Source organism: Notolepis coatsorum, assembly GCF_963971535.1.
Source record: "Notolepis coatsorum genome assembly, chromosome: 6".
NCBI lineage: Eukaryota > Metazoa > Chordata > Actinopteri > Aulopiformes > Paralepididae > Notolepis > Notolepis coatsorum.
Genome location: NC_140170.1, coordinates 53045225 through 53067253, shown reverse-complemented (window position 1 = coordinate 53067253; position 22029 = coordinate 53045225). Strand labels below are relative to the sequence as shown.

Here is a 22029-nt window from a genome sequence, read left to right as displayed (position 1 = left end):
TAAACCGGATGTCAACCTTTAACCCGGTAGGACTCACTCCATATGGGGTCCGGGCACTCGCTAATGCTAGAGAGACTCCGTCTTCACACAGTGAACATCGATCGGTGGAAATAACTCGAAAAAACAACATGATTTGGATGTATATACTATTATACAACCTGGAAATAGATCGGGTATTTCGACATCCCATAATGGAAAACTGTCTACTCCACGCTGATCGCCCAACGGCCCGAGGAGACTGGGGTGAGTTTTAGCGTGTAGTATTACCGTGTTCGATATAAACTGCTATGATGAACATATGACCCACATTAGATGAATGGTATAACGTTGCCCACAGAATTATAAACGCCCCCTCGCCCATCCGGTCAACATCAGATGACGTGTAGTAAATTCTAGAAGTACGTCCAATTGAAATTTTTGATCTCGCACAGATTCCTACCAAACTGTATTTCATCATCAATATAATGCATTTGGGGCTATAAATCACGTTCTGGAGAAAGCTGCAGAAAGAGATGAAAACATACTTATACTTTAGACCATATTTTAGTATGAATATGTGAATGAAAAAGTTTAACGTTGCTACACCATGAACAATACATATAGGACCTTGAATGGGCCCTAATAATGGCAATCTAGCAATAGAATTTAAAAAGTTATAGCCCTGCAAAGAAGGGGAACTTCTCCATGTTAAATAGAGCTGGCAAGGGATGGTATATCATGAATTTAACCTCGGCAGTTAAAGTGTTAAAGAGCACCTACGGGAGGCTGCAATTCTAAACTGGCCACCGTAAATGCCCAAAACCCCCACCACCTCCTAATAGACAGTCTCCTCCCCACCGCATGTATATATTCCCTCCCCGCCGTATGTATATTTCTCTCCCACCCACCCACCCCCTCCTAATGTACAGTCCCCTCCCCATCATATGTATATACTCTGTCAGGATCTAGGGGTAACAGTACTGTATATTTGAATACCGTTTATGTCACAAATGTATCAGTACTAAATACCTATATGTCCCTATGCCATAAATGTCATGTATGTTGTGTATGTCATAAATGTCTATATGAATTGAAAATGGGGGACCCTGATGGAAACAAGACAAACGTCTTTCTCAGGTCTGCATCCCCTTAACAATTGTATGTATTGAGCCGTACTGTATTGTACCCATTCTGCAATCTGTTAAATAAAGTTTTCATTCATTCATTCATTCATTCATTCATTCATTAATTAATTAATTCATTCATTCATTCATTCATTCATTCATTCATTCATACATATGTCAAACAGCGGCCACTAGCGGAAGAGCTCCGCTTGCGTTACTGTGAGAGCAGCCCCCCCGCCCCCCCCCACTAAATCCGACCCACACATCAGACCAAAACAAAAAGGACCTTTGACCCCTGAGTCTCTCCAAGTCCCTGGTGCTCTGGGGTCTCCTGAGAGCTCACTGGTTCCACGTCACGCCGCCAGAGGGAGACAGAGGCTGCAGAATGCTGCACTGGCTCAGGGTTGTTAGGTCGGGGAGGGGTGTAATGGGATTTGACCAAAACCAATATTGTGTCTTGTTTGTGGAGACAGAGCCTCGTCGGGTTAGAATCCGGTGGTTTCATTCAGTCTAGACAAAGGTCATGATTAACCAGCCATGACCGTGTTCAAAGCAAGGCTTTTAAAAGCTTCTGACAACAAGGACGTGTCGTAGTTGAAAGAGGTCTGAGAGGAGTCTGACTGTCCTCCACCTGTTTGTTCAGATCGAGTGGATCACCAGGAGCTCACTGGGTGAGTTGAATTGAACCACAATGTACCTGTGAGGGGCTTTTAATTAATAATAACTTAAAACTACTTTTTTAGATTTCTGTATAAATCTGCTGAAAGGAAACATGTGTGGTGTATTGTTCAAATGTGGCTCACTAGTAGTAGTATCAGTAGCTTAGCTAACAGTAAAGTGGAATCATTTAACAGTCAGATGGAATAATTTAACTGTAAGATAATAATTTAACAATAGGATGGAATAATTTAACTGTAAGATAATAATTTAACAATAGGATGGAATAATTTAACTGTAAGATAATAATTGAACAGAAGGCATTTCTTATTGGATTTCAGAATCGCATAACTAATATTTCCATAGCTAAGGCCTGGGATTAGCATAATGTATTAATTTATAATATATAATATGCGTTATAATAATAATAATAATAATAATAATAATAATAATAATAATAATTATTATTATTATTATTGACTAAATAACCTTTATATTATTATATACATAAAAAAATGTCCGTCGAAAATCTTGTGACGTCAGATCGGAAGTGACGACACACTCACAACATGTCATCGGCCGGGATTTTATTTTTTCGTGGCACATAATAATAATATTTAGCAGCTAAGATTGTAAAGAAATGAAATGATAAAGTGGTGTGTATTGTAGAGGAGTAGAGAGGTCGTGTCCCCGTGAAGCCGTGACTCCAGACAGAGAGAGAGAGAGAGAGAGAGAGAGAGAGAGAGAGAGACAACAGGAGATAAGAGCTGTGACCTGCTTTCTGCCTCGAGCCGCCAGATTGGAGCTGCAGGCTAACAGAGGAACATGTGATCTATGTGGGTCAGTCTGCTGAACTACTGTACTACTGTACACTACCAGGGTTATTATGGTCTGTCTGTCAGTCTGCTGAACTACTGTACACTACCAGGGTTATTATGGTCTGTCTGAACTACACTACCAGGGTTATTATAGTCTGTCTGTCTGTCTGGTGAACTACACTACTGCTGGTTATTATAGTCTGTCTGTCTGTCTGTCTGTCTGTCTGTCTGTCTGTCTGCTGAACACTACTGCTGGTTATTACTGACTAGTCTGTCTGTGTCTGGGTAGTACAACAAGTTTAGTTAAACCAGTCAGTCTGTCTGCTGAGTACAACAAGGTTAGTTAGACTAGTCAGTCTGTCTGCTGAGTACTACATGGTTAGTTAGACTAGTCAGTCTGTCTGTCTGCTGAGTACTACATGGTTAGTTAGACTAGTCTGTCTGTCTGCTGAGTACTACATGGTTAGTTAGACTAGTCTGTCAGTCTGCTGAGTACTACATGGTTAGTTAGACTAGTCAGTCAGTCTGCTGAGTACTACATGGTTAGTTAGACTAGTCAGTCAGTCTGTCGAGTACTACATGGTTAGTTAGACTAGTCTGTCAGTCTGCTGAGTACTACATGGTTAGTTAGACTAGTCTGTCAGTCTGCTGAGTACTACATGGTTAGTTAGACTAGTCTGTCAGTCTGCTGAGTACTACATGGTTAGTTAGACTAGTCAGTCTGTCTGTCTGTCTGCTGAGTACTACATGGTTAGTTAGACTAGTCAGTCTGTCTGTCTGCTGAGTACTACATGGTTAGTTAGACTAGTCTGTCTGTCTGCTGAGTACTACATGGTTAGTTAGACTAGTCTGTCAGTCTGCTGAGTACTACATGGTTAGTTAGACTAGTCTGTCAGTCTGCTGAGTACTACATGGTTAGTTAGACTAGTCAGTCAGTCTGCTGAGTACTACATGGTTAGTTAGACTAGTCAGTCAGTCTGTCGAGTACTACATGGTTAGTTAGACTAGTCTGTCAGTCTGCTGAGTACTACATGGTTAGTTAGACTAGTCTGTCAGTCTGCTGAGTACTACATGGTTAGTTAGACTAGTCTGTCAGTCGGCTGAGTACTACATGGTTAGTTAGACCAGTCAGTCTGCTGAGTACTACATGGTTAGTTAGACTAGTCTGTCAGTCTGCTGAGTACTACATGGTTAGTTAGACTAGTCTGTCAGTCTGCTGAGTACTACATGGTTAGTTAGACCAGTCAGTCTGCTGAGTACTACATGGTTAGTTAGACCAGTCAGTCTGCTGAGTACTACATGGTTAGTTAGACTAGTCAGTCTGGAAGCAGAGAGAGACTTTATGGGTCTTCTCTGCAGGGTGAGTAGCCACATGACTAACTAGTGACTCAGTAGTACTGTCTTCTCTCCCAGCCTGCAGAACAACCTCACATATTACAACGGGTCAGTACTCAGTCAGCCAATTTAACTGTATTCAATGATAGACCCAGACATGTTATTGGATTGCCGTATGAGCTAATATATATATATATATACATATATATATATATATATATATATATATATATATATATATAAAAGCATCTCATTCTGTGTTCACAACTTAACAAGCATGTAAGTGTTCACCCACATGAACCAGGTCAGCCAGTGTAGTCTTTAGGTTTTCTTAATGGGATTGATTGATTGAAAACTTTATTAACAGATTGCAGAATGGGTACAATAAGATAAGATTAGATATTCCTTTATTGATCCCCTTGGGGAAATTCAGGCATCATAGCAGCATGGGGGAGGGGAGGTACAGGTAGTACTACAAGCAGTGTAAACAATATAACAAATCAATATAATTAACTAACTAACTGGAATATACAGTATTCACATAAGGTGCAGTATGCCATAAGGTAGTATTATTGTCCTTTTTAGGTTCCTAGTAGTTGTAGTTGGATGTCTGGCAGCAGTCCCTGCCCACTGTTGTGGAGCCTGATGGCCGCTGGTATGAAGGACTGGCCGAGGCGGTTAGTTGAGTGATTGTTAAGGGGATGCAGACCAGAGAAAGACTTTCGTCTTGTTTACATCAGGGTCCCCCATTTTTTAATTCATCATGATGTGACTGAAGTGTCCTTGACAGACAGCAGAACGGTGAACGCTGTGAACACAATCTGACACTGCTTGTCTTTTTTTCCCTTTCCTTTTTTTGCAATATGTGTTGAAATATGGGCTGACAGGGATGTTGCTATTTAAACTCCACCTTTCTGTGTCATGGGTCAGAGAGGAGCAACATCTGCACAATCTGCACAGCGCTCCAACCGTCGCGTCGCTCGCCGCTGAGCACATCAGAGCACGATGGTTAGACTTGTTGTGTCGGATGTGCTCTGTAAACAGACATCTCAGGAGCAGAGGGCGAGGCGCCGGGGGCTGGATGCAACTGACAGACTGACTAGTGCCGAGTCAGACCCTCATGGATGACGGGACATGACTTGTTATAGTTTGAATTCAGAAAATAATATACTTCTATGCAATTGTTACAGGTACCAGGATATGGCACCTGATAGCAGAGATATGTTTAACCTATGAAACAGGTTGTAGTTAGTCATTGGACAAAGGAAGGCACAGACAGTGTTACTGGTTCTGAGTCCTCTCGGTTGTTTATTACAACAGCATTTGTTTATTCATGAGAATCTTCAATCAATCATCATCATAACATTATACCATCATGTAGTTCAATTATTTACATTACTTTTAATTAGTGCTGTCAGGCGATTTTTTATCTAATTAATTATAGGATTTGTAATTAATTAATCTAATTAATCGTATTTTAATTGCATAACCATTTTATGCCTAATATTCTATTATTCTATAATCATATTTCAAATGGCATGTGTCCGGATGGCAGAATTCAGTACTGTATCTAGTACAAAACCTTCTGTTTAATCATCTTCCATCTATTAATTTGCTTAGATTTTTCAGGTCTGGTAAATTTGAGCATAGTGTTATTCACAGTCAAAGATAAAAAGAAATGTATTGATATTCTCATTTGGTTCATTACAATTTACTCTCAATCAATCACCCCGCAGATTGATTGATTGAATGAAAATGTTATTAACAGATTGCAGAATGGGTACAATACAGTACGGCTCAATACACACAATTGTTAAGGGGATGCAGACCAGAGAAACTTGAAAGACTTTCGTCTTGTTTACATCAGGGTCCCCCATTTTTTATTCATGATGAATTGTAAGTAAGGGTGCAACTTGCACCGTGCAATCCATTCTTTGTGGATCTAGCCCACAGTATTTCTGACACTGGGAATACATTCCCCGGGATTCATAGATGTCCCTAGAATCAGATACCAAGAACATGCAAATGAACCATATAAAAAAAAAAGTCTGTAAATGTGTATTCTACATTCTTATGGAATGAATGTAGATACAAAAAAAATATTATGTAAAAAAAAAAAAAATGTAATTTTTTAGTTAATTTTCATAACGCGATACTTTGCTGTGTAATTAATTAATCTAATTAACGCGCTAAACTGACAGCCTTACTTTTAATAAATTCAATTATAGTTCCATTCTTGTCATCAATTCAAAAGCATATTCATCATTGCAACACACATTCTACCCTTTTAGGATACCCTGGTTCACTTCAATAGCATTTTCCTTTCAAATGTAGTTATCCAGCATTATATACTGTACATTGTAATTAATTATGTCTTTATACATATTTGACGTCTTAAGTATAAGCACGTGAAAAGGGAGCATTCTAGGCATATTGGAAGAGAACATCCATTGTATGTCTTCTTTTAATAACACTGTCATTCTAATTCTGTCAAACAATTCCTTACATCATCAATAGCTGTTACCTTTATCATCATTCGTTTATCATCAGTCATATCCACTATTCTCTAGTGTACAGGAATACCTCAACACCTCGGTGTCACTCATATTTGTGCTCCAGATATCAGCCTTACTAGGAATTTGCTAAACCGTGATCATGGTGTAACCCAAGGGAATAGATTTATATTTACATTTAACGGAGAGCGGGATAGAGAGAGAGAGAGAGAGCATGTGGAACAGCTCCGGTGTTTAGCTAACGTCTAGCTAGTGTGAGCTAAAGTAATTTCCCTCTAACAGTCTTTAACACTTGTACACAATTACTAAACAGCAATTCAACCCAAACAGTATGTATTTCAAAACATAAACCTTTATAATCCCCTTGGAGATACTTAACTCCGACATGTTAATGATTAAATGGGCAATTGTATTTCAACACTCTATGTTAATGTACCACGAGACACGGCGCCATCAATAGACGGTCAACTTCTAAATCACGTTACTTGTCGTCTTAAATTTCTTAAACTTGACTAGTTGACTCAAACATCACCTCATTGGGTCCTCGACATTGCCTGTATCCTTGTTAACCTTTATGTGTGTTTTGTAATGTATTACCCACCTATGAAACAGGTTGTAGTTAGTCATTGGACAAAGGAAGGCGCAGACATGGTGTTACTGGTTCTGAGTCCTCTCGGTTGTGAGGCTCAGCTTGCCTCGTGTGCCTGTAGACAGCAAAGTACGGTTCCCTAGAAGGCGAAGCCACTGAACACAAGTCCTATACTGCCACCTATTGACCAAATTATGTTAATGTCTCCCATTAAATATGACATGACTGTTCTGTAGTATTAGGTTATATTTGTATAGGAACCTTTGTGCGGTAGGAACCTTGATGTGTGACGGGGGGAGTTAAATAAAGGATGCACGGACTCGAAAGCTATCGCCTGTGTCATATCGTCTCTTCATTATAACAAACCTAAGATCTCATGATTATAACTCAACATGGTGTCAGAAGCGGGGTTGAACATTAGATATAGCGTTAACTAAGTAGTATAGACTTTAGAGTAGGCTGCTACAGTAACGTTAGTACAGTTTGAGTTTGAGTTTGAGTTTAGAGACAGCAGCGCGAGCCCAACAGCGCAAAAGCGAAAGTATGAGCCAGTTTCAGGTTCCCCCGCCGGAGAAATTCACTTTCAAGGCAGAAGACTGGACAAAATGGATAAAAAGATTCGATCGATTTCGGATTGCGTCGGGATTAGAAACCCAAGCAGAAGAAAACCAAGTGAATGCTTTAATCTACACTATGGGAGAAGAAGCTGAGGATATTCTGACTTCCCTGCATCTGAGCGACGAAGAACAGGCTCAGTATGAGACGGTCAAAGACAGTTTGGATGCTCACTTCATAGCACGCAGAAATGTCATTTTCAAGAGGGCCAAGTTTAACCAGCGGCAGCAGGAGCCGGGGGAGTCGACAGATAATTTTATTACTGCACTGCATTGCCTGGCCGAACATTGTGGATATGGGACACTGCATGATGAAATGGTGAGAGACAGACTTGTGGTTGGGCTGAGGGATTCAAGACTTTCAGAACAGTTGCAAATGGACCCTGACCTAACACTTGTAAAAGCTATGACCAAGGCTAGACAGAGTGAGCAGGTAAAGAAACAACAAGAAGCTCTCAAGAGAAACTTTAAAGAGGACTCTACAAATACACAGCTTGATAGTATGCAGGCCCAGCAGCGGGGCAGAGCTAAATATACACAAGCCAGGCCACAGTCATTCCAGTCGGGTAAGAGAATAGCACAGAAAATTAATTTTAAGCAGACACAGTGTATATGGTGTGGCGACATGGAAGGCCACAGCCGACAGAAATGCCCGGCTAGGGAATCACTGTGTAACCACTGTAAGAAGCAGGGTCACTATGCCAGAGTGTGCAGAGCTAGAAGGAGCACTGAGGGGCACATAGCCACGTTGACAGATGACAGGGATGACTATGAGGGGGATGACTACGATGGGGATGAAGAGGCTTCATTCCTTGGCTCACTGACTGTCGATTCAGATGTCCATGGATGACAGAAGTAAAAATGGACCACTGCAACATTGTGTGGAAGATAGACACAGGTGCGGATGTAACAGCAGTGCCAGAGACCATGTGTAGTCAGGATCAGCTCAGTAAAATGGGGAGATCAACAAAGCCTTTAAAGGGGCCAGGAGGAAGGCCACTGAATGTAAAGGGGAAATTCACAGCCACACTCAAGAAAGGTGAGAGGATCACAAAACAGGATGTTTACGTTGTGGAGGAACTGGCCGTACCATTGCTAGGCCGGTCAGCTGCCATAGCACTGCACTTGGTGGCAAGGCTGGATGCCATCAGCCTAGCTTTAGTCTCAAAAGAAGATGTGAAACAGGAATTCCCAAAGCTCTTCAATGGTCTGGGGAAAATGCAGGGAGAATACAATATTGTATTAAGGCCAGGGGCTAAGCCCTTTTCTGTCTTCACTCCTAGGCGGATATCCCTCCCCCTCCTACCAAAAGTAAAGGAAGAACTAAAAAACATGGAGCAACAGGGAGTAATTTCAAAGGTGGAACAGCCGACGGACTGGTGTGCACCAATGGTGGTGGTTCCCAAGCAGGCTACGGGAAAGGTGAGAATATGCACAGACCTCACTGAACTGAACAAATCTGTCAAGAGGGAGAGGCATCCACTTCCCTCAGTTGAACACACACTGGGACAGCTCGCCGGAGCCAGAGTGTTCTCTAAGCTGGATGCAAACTCAGGCTTCTGGCAGATTCCACTGTCAAAGGAGTCATCGCTATTGACCACCTTCATGACACCATTTGGACGGTATCGGTATAACCGCATGTGCTTTGGAATATCGTCTGCACCAGAGCACTTTCAGAAGCGCATAACACAAATCCTAGAGGGTCTGGAAGGCGTTGTGTGTCAGATGGATGATGTGCTCATCTGGGGAGCCACACAACAACAGCATGATGAGAGGTTACGCACAGCACTGACACGACTCCAGGAGGCAGGGGTCACGCTCAATGCTGGAAAATGTGAGTTCTCCAAGAGCAAAATCAAGTACCTGGGACAGGTCATCGAGGGGTCAGGGGTGAGCGCAGACCCAGACAAAGTGTACGCAGTGAAAGCCATGAAAGAACCGAGGAACGTGAGAGGATTTCTGGGGATGGTAAATCATCTTGGAAAGTTTCTGCCTCACCTGGCGGAGAAGACCCTTCCACTCAGAGATCTGCTAAAGAGGTCAAACATGTGGGCATGGGGGCCCCCACAACAGGAGGCCTTCGTTAATATAAAAAAACAACTGACTACACCCCCTGGATTGACACTGTACGACCCAAACGCAGAAACCTTGGTCTCCGCTGATGCCTCGTCATATGGGCTGGGTGCAGTCCTTCTCCAGAGGCAAGCTGAACAAGCATGGAAACCGGTGGCGTATGCCTCGCGAGCCTTCACCAACACCGAACAGAGATACGCTCAAATAGAAAAGGAGGCACTGGCCTCCACATGGGCCTGTGAGAAGTTTGCGGAATTCCTCATTGGGAAAGACTTCCACATTGAGACAGACCACAAACCTCTGGTCCCTCTGCTAGGCTCGAAGACCCTAGACCAACTTCCACCACGCATACAACGGCTTAGGATGAGACTGATGAGGTTCTCCTACACCATATCACATGTGTCGGGCAAAAACATCGCGACAGCAGACGTGCTCTCCAGAGCTCCTGTAAGCAGCACAGCAGACGGGCTACAAGAGGAAGAAATAAACCTGTATGTCGACTCCATCATGACAAGCCTGCCCGCTACAGAGAAAAGGCTCAGAGAGATCCAAACACACCAAGACAATGACCCCATAGTATGCCAGCTTAAGAGGTACTGTGTGGAAGGATGGCCAGATAAGTTCTCCATAGAACGCGTGATGCAGCCCTACCTGCCACTCTCAGGAGAGTTCACGGTGCAAAATGCACTGATGCTAAAGGGGGAGAGAATAGTCATCCCAGCAGCACTCAGAGCTGACATACTGGAAAAGCTGCACAAAGGACATCTCGGGGATAACAAAGTGTAGGGAGAGGGCTAAAAGGTCAGTATGGTGGCCAGGCCTTAGCAAGGAATTGCAAAAGATGGTAGAGAACTGTGACACATGTGCACGTGAGAGGGTGAACAAAAGAGAACCGATGATGTCAACAGAATTCCCAACAAGACCATGGTCCACTGTCGGAGCAGATCTGTTTCAAAACAACAACCAACACTACCTAGTCATCGTTGACTATTATTCCAGATATGTGGAAGTCGCCAAACTGACATCCACAACATCAGAGGCAATGAGCCAGCATTTCAAGTCAATATTTGCTCGTCACGGGATCCCAGAGGAGGTCCGCACGGACAATGGCCCACAGTATGCATCAGAGTGTTTCCGCAAGTTCTCACAGGACTGGTGTTTCAGCCATGTGACATCCAGTCCTCGCTTTCCACAGAGCAATGGGGAGGCAGAGCGCGCAGTGAGAACTATAAAAAGTCTGATAAAAAAGTCAAGTGATCCCTACCTTGCTCTAATGGCCTACCGCGACGCCCCACTCGCAAACGGATTCAGTCCCACGGAGCTTCTCATGGGGAGAAAAATCAGAACTCTTGTTCCTGTCATCCCGTCCCAACTAAAACCAAGATGTGCCGACACAGAGAAACTAAGAAGGACAGAACAAGTTTACAGACAAAAACAGCGACTGAACTACGATCGAAGACACAGAACACATCGGTTGCCCATCATCCAACCGGGTGAACATGTGTGGATCAGAGACACTAAGGAGCGAGGCACAGTGGTGTCTATGGCAGGCACACCCAGGTCTTACCTTGTGGAGACGCCCGGAGGAGGTACCCTACGGAGAAACAGGTCTCACCTCTCCCCAACCCTGGTGGCTCCAGATTCTGAAACCGACTTACCTGAGACGACACCATGGGTGAACCGTGAAACGGATGTAGTGGAGACACATGTCGCTAAAGTGACTCAAAACCAACAGCAGCGGCAGCCACAGAGCTTAATGACTGAGAGACGATACCCACCTAGAGTGAGGGGCCCTCCAGGGCACCTAAAGGACTTTGTGTGCACGCGTAGTTAAGTCCCTAATAATAATAATAATAAAAAAAATTAAAATAAAAAAAAACAGTGAGATATGGGGCAGAATAATCCTCACACTCTGCAGAAGGGCTGGGCAGTCTACCCCACCCTTCTCTAAGAAAGAAGTTAAGTTACCATTCTAATGTGTTGTATAATTGCAAATAACTTTATACAGAAGAAGCGGAAAATATTATTAGTTAGTTATATTTAGCTACTATGGTTGATTGTTGAGACTGTCATGTTATAAGTTCAGGGAAAGTTATTTATCCTAAGTTCAGGGAAAGTTATTTATCCTAGGAAGGGAGATGTAGTATTAGGTTGTATTTGTATAGGAACCTTTGTGCGGTAGGAACCTTGATGTGTGACGGGAGGGAGTTAAATAAAGGATGCACGGACTCGAAAGCTATCGCCTGTGTCATATCGTCTCTTCATTATAACAAACCTAAGATCTCATGATTATAACTCTACATGTTCTACCTCGTTTCTGATGGAGGTAATCCTGTACCAGTATGTTCACACCGTTTTGACACATAATCTAATGATTAGGGCTGTCTTAAATACTTCGAAGCTTCGAAGCTTCGTTCGATGACACAAGCTTCGAACATAAAAAAAAAAATCGAAGTAAAAAAAAAAAAATAATAATAATATTATAGTGTGTGTGTGCATGGGGCCATTGGGTGCGGCCGGGGGACGAATACACTGGAGGAAAGTAACCCAGCTCAGCACTGCCCAAATTATATCATCACTATTGCCTGTTTGAAGGATATCATCCTCAAACACATATACACCACCTACACGCCTATTCTCAGTCCTTGCCCCACAATGGTGGAATGAACTACCCACCCCAGTTAGGACAGCCGAATCCCATCTAATCTTTCGCCGTCGACTAAAGACGCACTTCTTCAACCATTATCTGAAATAAAATTTTAAAAATAAAATAAAAAAAATCTAACCCTAACTAACCTTACTGTCATGCACTTGTCCTAATAAACTAACCTAACTAACTAATAAACTAACACGCAACACTTTGATGAATATTGTTACTCAGCTGATAGAGTTGTACGAAGCTTCGAAGTATTTAAGACAGCCCTAGTTAATACCTTCGAGAATATAAGTATGTTTTTAAGCTTTTCTGCTGTAATTCCAAAAACAAGAGTTATAGGCCCTGACGCATATGATAGATTATCGATTGGCGTTTCTTTCCTATACACGCTATATTAAAAAATTCAAATGTATATGATCGGTATACATTATGCTTCATCATGCGTGAAGGAAAGGGGGGGGGCGTCGTTTATAATTCCTTGATCGTCAGTAACGGCTTCATTTAGTATGGGTTGATCTATTGATCAGACTGATTGCAAACAAAGAAATGGACAATCGGGCTGAAAATAACGTTAGTGTCCTCTTACCGTTCGCCGATGAGACTGGAGGAAAAAGATCCCAATTATTTGACGTTGATCTCCTAGATCCATTTCCAGTTTGTATTGATACACGCTTAGGGATGGGTACCTTTCACATTTGAACCGGTACCGGTACCTGTGAATCGATACCGGTACCCAATGGTACCTTTTTTCTGTACTTTAGTCTCAAGAAATTTTATTTACCTACCTCAGTCGTAAAAAAAAAAATCAAAACTTCAAATAACTACAATTTCGACAGTTTCCGGCTTGTCATTGCTCCGACTGCTTTGTTGTTGAATCAAGTCAAATCCTAGGTAAGCATATATTGTGCGTGTGAACGTTGACAAAAAAAAAAAAAAAAAAAAAAAAAAAGTTTAATAGAAAAAGTTTTTTTCGATTTATTTTTTGTTTTTTTTTCGGTTTCTCACTTGATTCGATACTCTGTAGTACCGACGTGTTTCGGTTCGGTACCTCAAAAGTACCGAATTCGGTACCCATCCCTATACACGCTACAAGATATCTCTGCCGGAGGAATTTCCTCGATGCACCGATCGCCACTTCCGGTTTGGCGTGAGTGTAACTCGCTCGACCATCCACAAGGCGGCGGTATTGAGGCGTTGCCATCTCAGACAGGGTGCCGCTGCAGTCCGGAGGGAGGCTGGATGAATTATGAATGCCATGGCGAAAAAAATGTAATATTGATCCCAAAAACGATTTACGCCGTTGTTGGCATTCAATGCATGGCGGGCAATAACGACTTACGCCGTTTATGGCGCACAATGTGTTAAGAAAGAGTGCAATAAATGATTTTATTGAAAAAAATATCGTGTGAGAGAATCGTGATCTCAATTCTTAGAGAGAAAAATCGTGATTCACATTTTAGCACGAATCGCCCAGCCCTATCAGGGTTCAGAATGATGTGTTAACAGTGTCTTAACAGTAACTCACGACAGTCGGTTCATTCTTTCTCCAGGGATTGCGTTTATTGTTTTTTTTGCAAATGAACTCTTGGTTTGTGTTGACCGCAGATGCAGCCCGGTGGTTTGGGCGGGGCAGGCAGCGGATGACCCTCAGGGAGGACCAGAACACACGCAGCAGACGGGCCTTCCGGCGGACGCTCCAGCGGAGGACCTCGGGGAAGCCATGACCAAGCCAGACTGGAAGAAGAGCGGCACGGCCTCCGCTCCGACCAAGAGTCCCGCCGTCGGGGAGCAGGTGAACGACGGAGCGCTGGACGCCACAGCGCCCCCCGGTGGTGGTCCGGAGCAGAGCACGCCGACCAGGACCAGGGCTGCCAAAGGAGCCCTGGGCAGGAGGAACACGGAGTGCGAGGTGTCTGACGACGGAACCAACACCTTCTTCTGGTGAGTGTGACCCCTGCTTCCTAAAGGGGCAGGTTAGCATGTAACACCAGGAAGGAACCAACACCTTCTTCTGGTGAGTGTGACCCCTGCTTCCTAAAGGGGCAGGTTAGCATGTAACACCAGGAAGGAACCAACACCTTCTTCTGGTGAGTGTGACCCCTGCTTCCTAAAGTGGCAGGTTAGCATGTAACACCAGGAAGGAACCAACACCTTCTTCTGGTGAGTGTGACCCCTGCTTCCTAAAGGGGCAGGTTAGCATGTAACACCAGGAAGGAACCAACACCTTCTTCTGGTGAGTGTGACCCCTGCTTCCTAAAGGGGCAGGTTAGCATGTAACACCAGGAAGGAACCAACACCTTCTTCTGGTGAGTGTGACCCTGCTTCCTAAAGGGGCAGGTTAGGTTAGCATGTAACACCAGGAAGGAGTAGGATCAACTACAAAGGAACGTGTTAACCCTTTCACTACCAAAATGGTTAACCCTTTCACAACCACAATACAGAAGGTTAACCCTTTCACTGCCACACTACCAAATGGTTAACCCTTTCACAACCACAATACAGAAGGTTAACCCTTTCACTGCCACACTACCAAATGGTTAACCCTTTCACAACCACAATACAGAAGGTTAACACTTTCACTGCCACACGACAAAAGGGTTAACCCTTTACCATGCTACAGAAGGTAACCCTTTCACTACCAAATGGTTAACCCTTTCACAACCACAATACAGACGGTTAACCCGTTCACTACCACACTACAGACGGTTAACCCTTTCACTACCACACTACAGAAGGTTAACCCTTTCACTACCACACTACAGACGGTTAACCCTTTCACAACCACACTACAGAAGGTTCTATTTCATTCTGGCCTCCGCTCAGCGTCAGTCTGCACTGACTTCACTTCGTGCACAAGCACTGAATAAAAAATTCCACAATGTACCTTTACATACCAACATTCGTCTGGCTCGTCTGCTTACCTTCATAAGCAGGTGTGTGGTCACCTACTCGCCTCCTTCTTCACTTTCACCACAAGGAAGTGCCTTCGGTAGATACCCACACTTGACGAGGTTGTTAGTTGAAGAAAGTTGATACGTGTTTACATTTTTTCTTGCTTTTTTCTTCTCTCATATATTTCAAAAGAAAAAAGCTAAGTCATAATGTCTACCTCGGAGGGTCGCGCTCGCAACGCCACTCTTCACCAGCGGTTCTCCATTGCCGCCTCTGTCGTGCGTCTTGGAGCGGGGTTGAGGCCTCTCTCGTGGTCGGCAGCCACGCCCGGTAGGCGTCCGATGGGTAGTTTGCCTCTCCAAGGAGCTGGTGCACCAGTGCCGTCTCCTGTGCGATGGCCTGGTTCCGGCTCTGGTTCCTCTGCTTCCGGGGAGTCGTCCGCTGTTGGGCGGCCGGCGCCTTTGGTTGCGGGGGATTTGAGACGCAAACCTTTTGCGTCAGCTCGCTCCCGTCGCAAGATGGTGGCTTGCAGACGCGAACGGCCTGGTTTTGGTGAGTTGCTGGAGCCGGATGAGGATGCGTCTGTCTCTACATGGCCGATGGAAACAGAGGACTACATGATAGAGGCGGACGGGTTCTTGTTTGAAGGCCCGGTGGAGACATGTCTCCCGCCCGTCCAGGTAACACTGGAGGGGGGTGAGATGTCTCCTTGGGGTTCCTCGTCCGCAGATGTTGGGTTAGAACCTCCGACTCGGCGGCGGGATGCCCTGCTATCAGCCACATCAGAATGTGGCTCCTTAACCAGTAGTCTGCTGCATGTGAGGGACGCAAGCTCGGAGGAGTAAAGTATGCAGGGGGAACTGCGTGCTTTGTTCCCCGAGCTCATGGCGGCGGCGGCAGTCGCAAACGACGTGCCGCAGCCACTGCCTGTTCCTGTCCCTGACGATCTCATAGGTCTTCTATGGCAACGTCGCCCGGTGAGAAGGGTGGACGTTGTCTACCTATTTTTCCCTTCAATGGTGGCCTACGTCCGTCAGGGACAGGTCTACGTGCAAGTCACGCGGGTGGTGGGTTTGGTAGACGGCATGAAGGAGGGCGTGCCACGGCTTGATAGGCTGATGGCGGCGCTCCTTTGTCCTGAGGTGGTGTGGGAGCCGTTACGGAAGCCGGTTCCCCAAGGGAAATCGACGAGGCGGTTGGCGTTTTGGAGTGACCAGTCATTTATCTCCGGGACACAATCTCTAGCTGCCACTTCCAACATCGCGCAGCTGGCGAGATTCATGTCCGGGATATTGACGGGCGGCACGGAGCTGACTGATTTACAACATGATCAGCTCGCCCAGTCGGCAGGAGCCATCCTGCATCTGATTCAGCCGCAGGCTATAGCCGCTGGGAAAGTGCGCGCCCTGGCCACTCTGATCCAGCGCCACCTTTGGCTGGAGCAGGCGCGTGTGCCGGAGAAGAAGAGGACTCCACTTCTGACGGCACCCCTCTCCGAGGCTAAACTATTCGGGTCGGCACTGCAGCTGATGACCTCAACCTGCAGGGAGATGCAGGAGGAGCGCTCCGTGCTCCAGCCTCATTTCCCCCCGCCCGATGTTGCCGGTGGAGTCAGACGGCCACCACGTCGCCGAGGTTCCTCCACCGTGGCCGCCGCTGCTACCACCGCCACTGCTGGACCTTCGGTGAAGAAGGCCAGGAGGAGAGAGGGCGCCTCCGCCACTGCAGCCGGCCCATCTACGCCCAGAGGTGACGGTAGGGATCGTCGAGACTAGCCGCCGATCGTTTACCGTCCCTCCGGGGCTCCACGGGGTGGAAAACCCCGAGCGGCTCGTGGCAGGCGTCGCTAAGTTCATTGACTTTTTCCCTCTGTGGTCCCCCCCTGTTCCCTTCCCGGCCCTACTATGATTTTGTTGAAAAATAAAGAGTCCCTCCTAAGGAGGGACTATTTTTTGTTAACAAACTGTGTGTTTATTCACCAAACATATGATGGGGATGCAACGTGTGAATCTTTCGCTAGTATGGGTTTGATAGGAGGGCTAACGTTACTTTCATGTTAGAGCTTAAGCAAGGCCTGCAGCCTACACTCGGTTGAAAAAGGGTTTTTTCTGCCTCGACCTGAATCTTCACATAAAGGTAGAGGTTAGTTGTGTGCTCTGTTGCTTAAACAGTGATATTGAGCTGCAACACTATTGTGTTGGTTTGCAGTAATGCTCGTATGAAGACGTATCACGGCTCAGCCGCTCTCTCTCTCTATCAGATTTGGTGTCGGGTTCACACATACACAACTTGGCCTTGCTATAAACCCTGTTCACAGATGTGTCTGTGGCTAGCGTGCATTGAATTAGCTTGCGCTATTCATTGGCATTGCTACTGAAGGTATCATATGGCTGTTGTTGTTGTCATATGCAAGGGTTGGGCTTGCGAGGGGGTACCGGATAAACCCCTCCTTCCCTCTTCTGATTGGTCAGGGGGTTTCTGGGACTCTCTTTTCATTCGGTCAGGGTCAAGCTGTTGGGCAGCTTGGCACGGGGGGGGGGGAAGGGTTTCCCAGATTCCGCACCTATCACAGGCGATTGAGTCTTGGGTTCCCCCCGTCATAGCAAACGTCACTAGGCACGTTTCTATTGGACGACGGCTTCCGTGAGTTTAGACCCGTATGTAGGGTCTGTTGTTGTCACGTTGTCGGGGCAGAGCGTAGGAACTTACTGTTCTACTACGCTCGATATATGTGTAACTTGAGTCGGTTGGTCAGATGACTCAATGTTACCGTGACTTTTCAATCTATGGCTCACATGGGAAGTCTCTCTGAGGAGTTCCGTCTCTCCTCTGTGGTGAGGGTGGCGGGATGTAAAAATTTAAACAATTTTTACCCTCTGCTGCGTCACGTGGGATTTATGTTAGACAGTGTTTCTTTCTTTTTTAATGAAAAAGAGTGGAGAATATGAAGCATGACAACCTTCTTGTCGTTCTCCCAGGCGCCTTGAAGGATCAATATGGGGTCTGGTTAGACTGTCCATTGATATGTTTTGGGTCCCGACGCATACATAGTGCTGGCTCGGGGTGTTTCTGTTAAGAATCATGCGGGAGGCTAGTACGCCTTGGTTGCTTGTTATTAAAACAGCGTTTTTATAGGGCAACTGGGATGGGGGATTTTTTCCTCTTCCGAGAGCCTGTTACTGGGTCTCGACGGATTCTCGTTCATATCTGGGGGATGTTAACGGAATAGATCAGAACATAGGTAGAGGGGTCTCACGCCCTTGGGTTGGGCCACTGAGCGCGGTATAAATAGGACCGTCTGGGTGGCGCCCTCTTTTCATGTTTTAGATCAACACGCATACCTGCCCCCTCTCCTGGAGTGGGCATGTCGGCGTGGTTAGGGCACGGGACTGGTTCTGGTCGTGCTGGTCCAGGTCAGTTAACCCGTTGTCCGATCTGCTGTTCTGGTACCCTGAGGGACTTGTGCTTTTTTCGGGGGGAAAAATGCCGGGTCGGCCCGGGTGTCACAGGGTTAGGCGTTATGGAGACCCTTTGTTGGGTACACGTTGTACCTGGCACTATTATAAGGGGCTGGTTCTCCTTTCCTTCTCTCCTCTCACGCATGGCGAAAAGGGGGCTGTTGGGGTGGTCTTCTGGACCTCCTCTGGTAACCCTGTGTGCTTCCCGAGCCGCCGGGCCCGGTCCGAAGTAATGTTTCGTTGAAACCGTAGGCCTGGGATAACCCCTTTTTTCTTGAGGGGTTATAGGAACAACCACCGTATGTGGTACCAAGAGGGTGGTTGATTCCCTGGTGTGTTGGAGCAGAGTCAACTCCCGGGTTACCCGGTTGAGTGTGCCCCTGCACGTTCATGACGTCTGCCAATCGTGTCAGCCTTCTCTGCCTCGACCCCTCTGGGTGGTTTTTTTTTTATGGAGGCTTTGTCATGGTGCGCAACAACGCCAGCATACGCCCCTTCCGCCGGGGGGGCTGTTTTCAGTTGACCCCTTTGGCGCCTGTCTCGTCCGCAGTGCTCCAGGCTCGGGTCTACAGCCTGCTGCCTGGTTTCCCCGGTGCGCTGCCTGCTTCCGTTGGTTAACCTTTTGAATGCTTTACGGCCATGCTGACTGCCTGTGTTGCAGGGTCAGTGTGCCAGGCGGTGTACTATTGGGGGGAAAGGGCCCGCTCTTGGAGGGGCCCTGTCCGAATACGCTGGCGATGTGGGGGGCGGTGTCACTAAGTGACCGCCTGGTGGGGTCTTGATGCCTGGCGTCATTGACCTCTCCGGGCCCCCCTTTTTCCAGGGGATCCAGTCCCTTCAGTGGGTCTGGGTCTTCCTTCGCGCTCCGCTGCTACGGCCTTGCCACAGGGTTGAGTTTGCTCTTGACCCCGTGATTTTGGGGGCAGTAACGAGGGTTGTTCCTTCCGTTCGTTCCCTGGTGGCATGCGGGTTGTGCGTGTGCGTAGTCGTGGGGTCAAGCCACGATCTGCTCACCCTGTGTGTTGAGTTGCTTGAGTTCCTCTTCGCACGGTCGGATCCATCTCCCTCCCGTCCTCCAATAGGGAGGGTATCCCTCCATTAGGGAGGGTCGGGGGGCTCGGTCCTCCCCGGTCTGATGGTTGTGGGGGGCCTCAGCGGGGTACATTTGTCGAGCTTCTGGCTTCCGCTCAGCTCCTCTTGTGCAGACTGACGCTGAGCGGAGGCCAGAATGAAATCGAACGTAAGGTTATGTATATAACCAAGTTCTATGAATTCTGGTGACGCTCAGCGTCAGGACGGCGCTGCAGCCCTTGATCTCGCCTTGTGGTGAAAGTTTGGGAAGGAGGCGAGTAGGTGACCACACACCTGCTTATGAAGGTAAGTGGATAGGGGTGTGGCCAGACGAATGTTGGTATGTAAAGGTACATTGTGGAATTTTTTATTCAGTGCTCGTTCACAAAGTGAAGTCAGTGCAGACTGATGCTGAGCGTCACCAGAATTCATAGAACTTGGTTATATACATAACCTTACGTTAACCCTTTCACTACCACACTACAGACGGGTAACCTTTCACTACCACACTACAGACGGTTAACCTTTCACTACCACACTACAGAAGGTTAACCCTTTCACTACCACACTACAGAAGGTTAACCGTTCACTACCACACTACAGACGGTTAACCTTTCACTACCACACTACAGACGGTTAACCTTTCACTACCACACTACATAAGGTTAACCCTTTCACTACCACACTACAGACGGTTAACCTTTCACTACCACACTACAGACGGTTAACCTTTCACTACCACACTACAGAAGGTTAACCTTTCACTACCACACTACAGACGGTTAACCTTTCACTACCACACTACAGAAGGTTAACCCTTTCACTACCACACTACAGAAGGTTAACCCTTTCACTACCACACTACAGAAGGTTAACCTCACTACCACACTACAGACGGTTAACCTTTCACTACCACACTACAGAAGGTTAACCTCACTACCACACTACAGAAGGTTAACCTCACTACCACACTACAGAAGGTTAACCTCACTACCACACTACAGACGGTTAACCACTATACACACATATACCTGCACATGTCACGGTCTACATACACACACACCTACCCATATGTATGTACTGTATGACTACTAGGGGTGTAACAATGCATCGATCCTAAGGTGACGAGTATATATATATTTTCTTGGTCGATTTCTTATTGACCTATAGTCCATTCATGCTGAGTGAATCAGTTCCCCCAGCCACATTTATGTATTCCAAATTTTTGGAGGAATTAACTGATTTATCAATCAAATCGTGGTCAAATGAAGAGATTTCATGATGCATTGAATCATTGCCTGAATAATCATAATCGAATCAAATCGTTGTGGGGTCAAATATTTACACCCCTAATGACTACATGATGTCTATAGCATTGCTCTGTATATATATATATATATATATATATATACACACACACATATTCATACACACATACATGGCAAAGAGCGATACCGATTGTTCAACTAACACTATCGGCCGATACCGATACGATACCGATATTTGTATATTTGTATATAAGTATTTGTAATATTTTTTTTTTTTTTTTTTTTTTTTTTTAATTTTTTTTTTAATGAAACTACTGTATATTTGTATGTGTATGTTTGTATTTGTAGGCCTCTTTACTTACTTAAAAAAAGGAAACATCAAGAAATATGTTTATGGTATCACTATCTCTCTCCCAGTATCGTCTTGCGGCCTGCAGAGGGATACTATTTTCTCAACCAGAGCTTTCAACCAATGCAATGGAACCATTCTTGCGGCCTGCAGCGGGATACTATTCTCTCAACCAGAGCTTTCAACCAATGCAATGGAACCATTTTGATTGACAGTCGATTCGGCCAATTACGCCACACCGCTAGCACCCACCTCCTGCTGTCCTTACCACCAATCGGCAAGCGTTTATTAATTTTTCTACTTCCGGGCATGCCGCCATTGTTCTGTTTGCGAGAGCAGAGCAGAACACACTCACGTTAGCTGCCCGGCCCGCCGACCGGCGCTCCACGCATGACCAAATGAGACATAATGATTTTACTGCAACAAATGTTATAATAAAACAAAGCCTTTCTATACATTTGTCTGGTTGAAAACTTTATTAACAGATTGCAGAATGTGTAGTTGGGTACGGAATGAGCAACGGAATGGAACCGAGCTATGAACGGACTAACGGAGTAATGCCTTGTTTACTGCTATCTTCGGGTAAATAATATGCTTGTTATTGAACGTGTAACACTTCATTTTAACAGCAGA

At 45.6% G+C, this 22029-nt stretch overlaps 1 protein-coding gene across 3 annotated transcripts in view; it reads left to right on the top strand.

Annotated features, from left to right (window-relative positions):
- The first annotated feature begins 1581 nt into the window (after positions 1-1581).
- Positions 1582-22029, top strand: part of LOC311229918 (phosphatidylserine synthase 2) — a 100156-nt gene continuing 79708 nt past the window's right edge. Inside the window, exons 1-2 of one of the 3 annotated variants that reach the window (XM_084315990.1) lie at positions 1582-1774; positions 13964-14299. In XM_084315990.1, coding sequence (XP_084172116.1) covers positions 14079-14299 — 221 coding nt within the window. In that variant the 5' untranslated portion in view covers positions 1582-1774; positions 13964-14078. Of the gene's footprint in view, positions 1775-2363; positions 2601-13963; positions 14300-22029 lie in introns of those variants that run through there. The other 2 variants (XM_084315992.1, XM_084315991.1) reach the window with 2 other exon arrangements.